Source organism: Triplophysa rosa, linkage group LG21 (assembly GCF_024868665.1).
Source record: "Triplophysa rosa linkage group LG21, Trosa_1v2, whole genome shotgun sequence".
Taxonomy (NCBI): Eukaryota; Metazoa; Chordata; class Actinopteri; order Cypriniformes; family Nemacheilidae; genus Triplophysa; species Triplophysa rosa.
The window spans coordinates 572,474-579,770 of NC_079910.1; the positions used below are offsets into that span (position 1 = coordinate 572,474).

The following is a 7,297-nucleotide window of genomic DNA, read 5'->3' on the forward strand; positions in this document are numbered from 1 at the left end:
GGGATACTAATACTAAGGATAAAACATTTTTTTTTTTTATTCTAGCTATTGTATATAGGCCTCCAGGGCACCACACAGATTTTATTAAAGAATTTGGTGGGTTCTTATCAGAACTAGTACTGGCCGCAGATAGACTCCTTGTCGTTGGTGACTTTAACATCCACGTAGATAACGTTACAGATGCCTTAGGAATGGCTTTCAAAGACACTCTTAACTCCATGGGCATTAGTCAACATGTGTCAGGACCCACTCACCTTCGTAATCATACTTTAGATTTAATACTGTCTTACGGTATAAATGTGGACGACGTTAAAATCCTTCAGCAGAGTGAAGACATTTCGGATCATTATCTGGTATTATGTTTGCTTCACTGGCCTACGGCTGCAAATAAAACTCATTGTTACAAATATGGTAGAACAATAACTTCAACTACCAAAGATGCGTTTCTCGATAATCTGCCCGAATTGTCTCAAATCATGAGAAATAACGTTGAAGATCTTGACATTACCACTGAAAATTTTAATTCCACCTTCTCGGTAACGCTAGACAAAGTTGCTCCACTACGTTTAAAGAAGATTAAAAATGGCAGCCCCACACCGTGGTATAATGAACACACTCAGGCTCTAAAGAAAGCGGCCCGAAAAATGGAGCGCAACTTTAAGAAAACTAAATTAGAGGTATTTCGTACAGCATGGAAGGATAGTATTCGAAAATACAGGAAAGCCCTAATAACTTCTAGATCCGCCTACTTTTCATCACTAATAGAAGAAAACCAGCACAANCGCGTCTTTGTGTGTGCGCGTACTTGTCTGTGTACGTGTGTGTGTGCGTGCGCATCCGTGTGTGTGTGTGTCTGTGTGTATGTGTGTTAGTAGTACGTGTGTACAACACTAGTTGTTGATGCGGCGCCGCAAGATCCGACAGGCAGATGATATCAAATTTCCGCGAGAGCGATTCAAAAAACCATAAAAAGTTATTTTTCGCGTATTATTATTATTATTTTGCAGCGCCGCATCAAGTCGAACAAGCCTAAGGTCCCGGCTGCAGCCTGCAGTACGGGGCAGTGGTATATATTGGGGCGCAGCTCCATGGTTTTGGACTTGTGTCCTGCAGAAGTTTTCAAGAAGTGATCGCTGCAGCCCGGAGAACTGCAGGTGGGAGGAGTTAACGCCACAAACTGCAAGTGGGAGGAGCTTAGGCCGCAAGTAGGCTGGATTTTCACACGGTGATTAATCAATGGCAGGAGGTAGAGACAGTAGTGAAAACACTAGTAGTTAGTTAGTTAAAGTTTTTTACAGTTTGTCAAAATGCATAAAATGAATATACAAGAAAACCAAAACGAAACGAAAAGTTTTTTATGAGCAAAGCACGTTTTTTTCAATGCAACATGATGTTACGGCCAGCATGGCATAATAAAAGTTTCAACAAATAAACACTCAGCAACGCAAATGTCATTGATACAAAAGTAGTAATTATGCCTATCCTTTTATCTAAATTTCAGAAATCACAATTTCTCTAAACCACTGCGAGCACTGCAGTTTCTATTTATTATACCAATTATTAAAATGATCATTCAGTGCTGTTCTGTCATTCTGTGCTACCATCAGATTGTGCTGCCCTTTCACGTGAGTTAGGGTTTGGGTTGGGGGTTAGTCTTGTATTTTTTATACAAAATACAAAAACTCAAAATATTGTACGTGGATATTGAGATTTGTCCAGCAGGGGGCAGTAACGCACTGTGTATGGGGCACTGTAAAAGGCTGTGAAGAAGCAGTGTGTTGCGTGTTTTTGTGCGCATGTCTGAAGCTGTGGCGGGCCCTCAGTAAAGTGACCATAGAGAATTATGGCCTTCTCTGAGTCTTCTTTTTGTTAGTATCCCAAGATACTACACCAACTGTGGATCATAAACCAATACTACAACACACTGTTTGCTGTTTGCACAGCCCACTTGCGGTTGACCCGCCCATCTGCACCTCGCTCGGACCTCCGTTTTTACAACTCAAAGTTTTTGCAGCTTGAGAATTTCTGTCATTCGTCAGAAGGGGGCGCTGGTTAAAATACACCACAGTGACCCACTGGATGTGCATTCCTCAGAAAATTCCCCTACATGTCAAAACAGGTCAACAGATATATACAGTACATGCCGAAGTTTGTGTGACAGTGCTGTGTGTGTGTAACAGCTTACAGTCAGCATGTGTTCGGCACCGCCTGCTGACATCAGTAGTTTTGCTAATAATAATCAACATTCTTTTGATCAAAGGACTTTCAAGAACCCTTCACGCGGTGTAAATGTGTGCCTTAATTATCACACAAAGCTGCTGTACATTCAAAAGAGGTAAAGCACAAGACTCATGTGGGTTCATGCTTGGCAGATTGTTGCTTCTGTGACATTTCTTTGGGTTTGAAGCAGCTTTGGGTAAATAAATGAGAAACATTGTCATTAAGCACGTAGCTGTAAGTCTTTCACACTTTTACATGATCTCCACCACATTTCTCACTTCCTAGTTTACCTAATAAGGGCATATTACACTGAGGGAGCTGTTGTGTGTGATCCAGCTGAGAGAGATCTGAGAAGAGAAAGATGTTATAGACGACAACGACAGGATGAGTGGAAAGAAGACAAAAGCACAGGGGAGAATCACATCAGATGATACATTACAGTTTCCCCACTTCCTGTCAGAGACAGGAAGTCACAGAATCACTTCAGTACCGAAGGTGTGTGTGCGTGCTGTGTGCGTGTGTGTGTGTGTGTGTGTGTGTGTGCGTGTGTGTGTGAAATGGAGAAGTTGTTGTGTTGTAAAGTGACTGTGTGTGTATTTTAGTGCTGTGTTAGGGTTCTATGTACTCGATCTGTGACAATTCCACGGCAAAAAATGACTTTCTTAGTACTTTTGTCTTGTTTTCCAGTACAAATGTCTACAAATGCTTTTTCTTGATGAGCAAAATGGCTTAAGAAAAGAAGTCTTGTTTTTAGACAAAAAATATGAAATTTCAGTGAATATTTGCTTAAAACAATCTTGAATTAAGGTTTACATTTTTCTTAGTCACTTAATTCAAGATTCTTTTTCTTACCCTATTGGCAGATTTTTTTTGCATGTTAAAGCACAAACATTTTTTTTTGTCTAAAAACAGGAGTTATTTTCTTGCTCATCAAGAACATTTATCCTGATTCAAGAATTTTTAGACATTTTTACTGGAAAACAAGAAAAAAAGACTAAGTAAGAAAGTCATTTTTTGCAGTGTAGTTGGACTCTGCATATAATATAATGTGCAATAATACTTTAATATAGTCAGTCACACATGGACCTCAGAAGTCCTGTATTCTGGATCTGAGTGAATCGAATTCCCACTCTGCAGACCTTTGTGCAATTTTCGTCCACTTTTGACTGGCAAATGAGCTCTTACACATACACGACATCTACAGCAGAAGCGAAACCGCTTCATTCTCCAGTATGATCAGAAGATGCTGGAATGTAAAAACATCCTCATGACGGAGCTGCTTCATGTGTCATGAGGATGTTTTAATGTCAGTCAGAACTCAATCGCTCTCGACTCTCGTCTCTCGTCTCCGTGTCTGTTCACTTCTGCCATCTGCAATCTTTAGAAGAATGATGAAGTTAATAGTCACAAATATGGTACATTCAGGGTTCTGTAGAAACGTCTTATTGTTTTTATTCATTCATTTAGTAGGATCCACGTGTTTTCTCAACCTCGCACACGCGTGTACTTTGTTCAGAAAGACCTGGCTGGTTGATAAAGTGCCTGCTTCTTGATAAACTCTAAGATAAGGATGTCTCTGCTCTCACGCTCGAATGCATTTTACACACCCAGCGTGCATGCGCACGCGCGCGTGCGTGTGTGTATTTGCCTGCCTCGCAGGCATACATTCTGTTTTCGTTACATTAGTCAGCATGTGGACGCATGTTATGATAGAAGCATCTCCTGCTTGGGCCAAACCAGTAAGAACATGAGGCAAAATTCCACAGCTCGAGTAGAAATGACTTTTTAAACGTCTTATCATCATCAACACTCATTGACTGCAGATGGTTTTTGTAATTCTGTTTTCATTCTGTAATTCAATGCTTTGATCTGTTAGTGCTTGAATATTTCAATAATAATAACAATACGTCATCTGTTTATTTCGCTCTGGTGTGGTTTCTGTCTGTCTCTCGCTGTGATGTTGTACAGGTTGACGGTGGTCGGTCGGTGTTGAGCTCTGCATCCTCTGTGTTCGGCCCCGCCTCATTCTCTCTCTGGCACAAGCTGATTGGTCACTGCAGGGGTCATTTCTTATGCCTCTGCATTGAAGACGGCGGGACAGTGAGTGATTCTCACATTCGGCTACAGTACTGAAATAAAAGTGTCACTGAGTCGAGTTCTTCCTGTCACATCATGCAGATTCACAAACAGGATGTCGCGGTTGAGTTCTGTCATCTGCTTTTATCTTCATCACTCCGAAAATGGCCAAACATGTCAAACCGTTGAAGTGAAATCTCAATGATCACTCGATCCATCAAAAGATCTTTCTGTCACCCTCTGGGGGCTCACGTACGCTATACATGTGCACATCCACCAGAACATCTCGAGAATCAGGACTCAGGAGCCTGTTAGACAGGTTCAGAACACGTAATTACCTAATGCTCTTCCACACTGAAACATTTTGTTTCGGAGGAATTTTCCTGTTCCCTTACCAATCTGTCATTCTCTAAAAACACAACACGGTTGACATGACCATGTGCGCTATATTCCAGGTATCATTTCATCAACCAAACACACTGAGAGGGGTCTTCGGTGGCACATTTTGACAGTGTGAATGAGCACATTCTGGGCTGAACTGTTGCATTAGTGCACGTGAATCTCTTTTAGGAGAAAATGTAAATACGAGAGATTTGGGAAGAGCTCAAGAGATGCTTTTAAACACAACAACGCCCAGTTATTTGAATGAAGACTGACACATCACATTTACACTACATCTACATTAGAATGACTTCTCTTCTCTCAGATGCTCTTGATGCAGTTGAACCAGAAATACACTTGAAATATCTCAATAAGTTTCTATGTGCGTGCGTGCGTGCGTGCGTGCGTGCTCTCTGGTCATTTGTTTAACTGCAAATGTCAAACCTCAGCACTCCGCTCTTAGCGCTTAAACTTTCACTTTAACCCACTCGGGATTCTTTGAAAGGCATTTAAGCAGAAAACGTTGATGGTGATGGGCAAGGATAATAAATCTCTATGAATATAAGTTAGACGAGTGTCTCGAGTTGCCTGCGGAAGTGGGGCAGGGCGCGCGCGCTGCCGCCGCATATAAACTGACGCGGACTTCCTTAAACTCACTTCGCATCGGAGCACGAACAGAGTTCAGGTACTTGACTTTCTTTCATCGTTTCTTTCACCTTCCGTCTGTTTTTGCAGCGTGCAACTATTGGCACCTTAACTCAGATTTCAACTGACGGACGCAGCGCTTCTTCCGCTCTCACTTTGTAAATAAGCAGCGCTGAGTATAACAAAAAGTCAGTAAGAAATATGATTATTTGTGAGTGTGTCTGAATTGTTTTATTGTTTGTAGATCTCGAGCAGCAGTCATGAGTTGGGACAGTTACATCAGCAGCCTGACGAAGAGCGACTGGGTGGATGATGCGGTCATCATCGGGCACGCGGCGGGTCAGGAGTCCGTCTGGGCGTCATCGCCCGCTGGATGGCTCAGCAAAGTCACGGTAGATTATTAAACGCACTTTCATCCCGCCCTGTGCTCACATTCGGGTTGCATTTGTTAATTGTCACCATGTTTACGCATTCTCCCATCCGCGCTCAAAAGGCGTAAACCAGGATGCGGAAAACTTTCTCCATTTGCGAGTCGTCTGTTACAAGTGTTGTACGCTACGAAACTAAAACTCGCTCAAAACTAAAACCCCAATATTGTTACGAGCGTTCTGACGCGACAAAAGGAACAGCTTTCGTTATTATTGAACAGTCGCGCGCATGCGGACAGGTTCATTTAGCTATTATAACGGAAGCGTTTCAGTTATAAGTGCGTAAATCGTCATCGGTGAGATTTCCTGCGCAGTTATGTGAAGATTAACGTTTTCGTCGCTGCAAAGAGCCACTTTATTTATTTGCGCTGAATTTCCTCAACACAGTCTCGCGGAGTTCTGAGATCGGCTCCTTATTTGGTCATGTGTGTTGAAGGCGGAAGCTTGTGAATGAGGGTACCTCTTTTTGCGCGCGCGGCCCGCTTCCGCCTGTTGTGCGTGCGTTCACGCGTCTGCAGAAGGCGTCTTCTGAGAGAAATTTTCGTAAAAATGAGAAATCTATTAAACATATACATTTAACGCTGTGTGTGCATTTGAAGAGCTTGGTTCCAAAATGAGATAACTCCGTTTTTTAAAATGTTCAAAATTCATGATTTTTACATTGTGCATTCCAATTAATATCAATCAAACTGCAGTTAGTTTCTTTTGATTTAAGCCATAATAACTCAAAAATACAGCTAACTAACACAAGGAACACAAGAAAAACACGATAACATTATAAAAAAAATATTTTAGATTTTTTTTAAACGGAGTTATCTCATTTTGTAACCAAAATCTTCGTTTATAGATGTATATCCATAGATATTAGTATTTTATTGATTTTACAATATACGTGAGCACCTCGCGATGTTTTCATAAGAAGATGTGAATGTTTTATAATATTGCCTTGTTTTGCTTTAGATTTAAGAGACTCTGGAGTTGTGAGAAGCAGCACTTGTCAAGGGTTTGAGCTGCTCTGTATATTAACTTCATGCAAGAAAAATAGAGATTTATAGAGATAAATAGTCTTGAGGATAAGCTAGATGGATAATTGTGTGTGTGTGGGGGGGGGGGTATGTTTGTGCATCTTGCAGTGATGTGTCAGGTGCGTGTTTCTTGTGTCACATTAGAACCGGCAGCTTTGCCTGATGCTGTGTCTCTGACTGTCATCTTAAAGAATCTGTTTATCAGACACTAAAGTGATGGCATAATCTCTAATGACTTTATCAGCATTTCTCTAGTTTGTGTAAAATTTTATTTTTAGGTATCTTAGCTGTGATTTCCATTTAATTTACTGGAAATATTCAAAAACAGAGGAAGATTGACGCTCTTTGTGGCCTGGAAGTGAAGTTAGGCGTCGTCTTTAAGAACATGACAAAACATGAACTACACAAGAATTTCTGTGTGTGAGGGGGGGAAGAAGCCTGTTTAAAATCTTCTACTTGTTGTAACATGTGTTTTCTGGACCATTGTAACCTCTCTCTCTCTCTCTCTCTCTCTCTCTCTCT

At 41.2% G+C, this 7,297-nt stretch overlaps 1 protein-coding gene across 1 annotated transcript in view; it reads left to right on the forward strand.

Moving 5' to 3' along the window:
* The first annotated feature begins 5,229 nt into the window (after positions 1-5,229).
* pfn1 (profilin 1) overlaps positions 5,230-7,297 on the forward strand; it is a 6,230-nt gene continuing 4,162 nt past the window's right edge. Inside the window, exons 1-2 of the mRNA XM_057320232.1 lie at positions 5,230-5,362; positions 5,567-5,714. Coding sequence (XP_057176215.1) covers positions 5,583-5,714 — 132 coding nt within the window. The 5' untranslated portion in view covers positions 5,230-5,362; positions 5,567-5,582. The remainder of the gene's footprint in view (positions 5,363-5,566; positions 5,715-7,297) is intronic.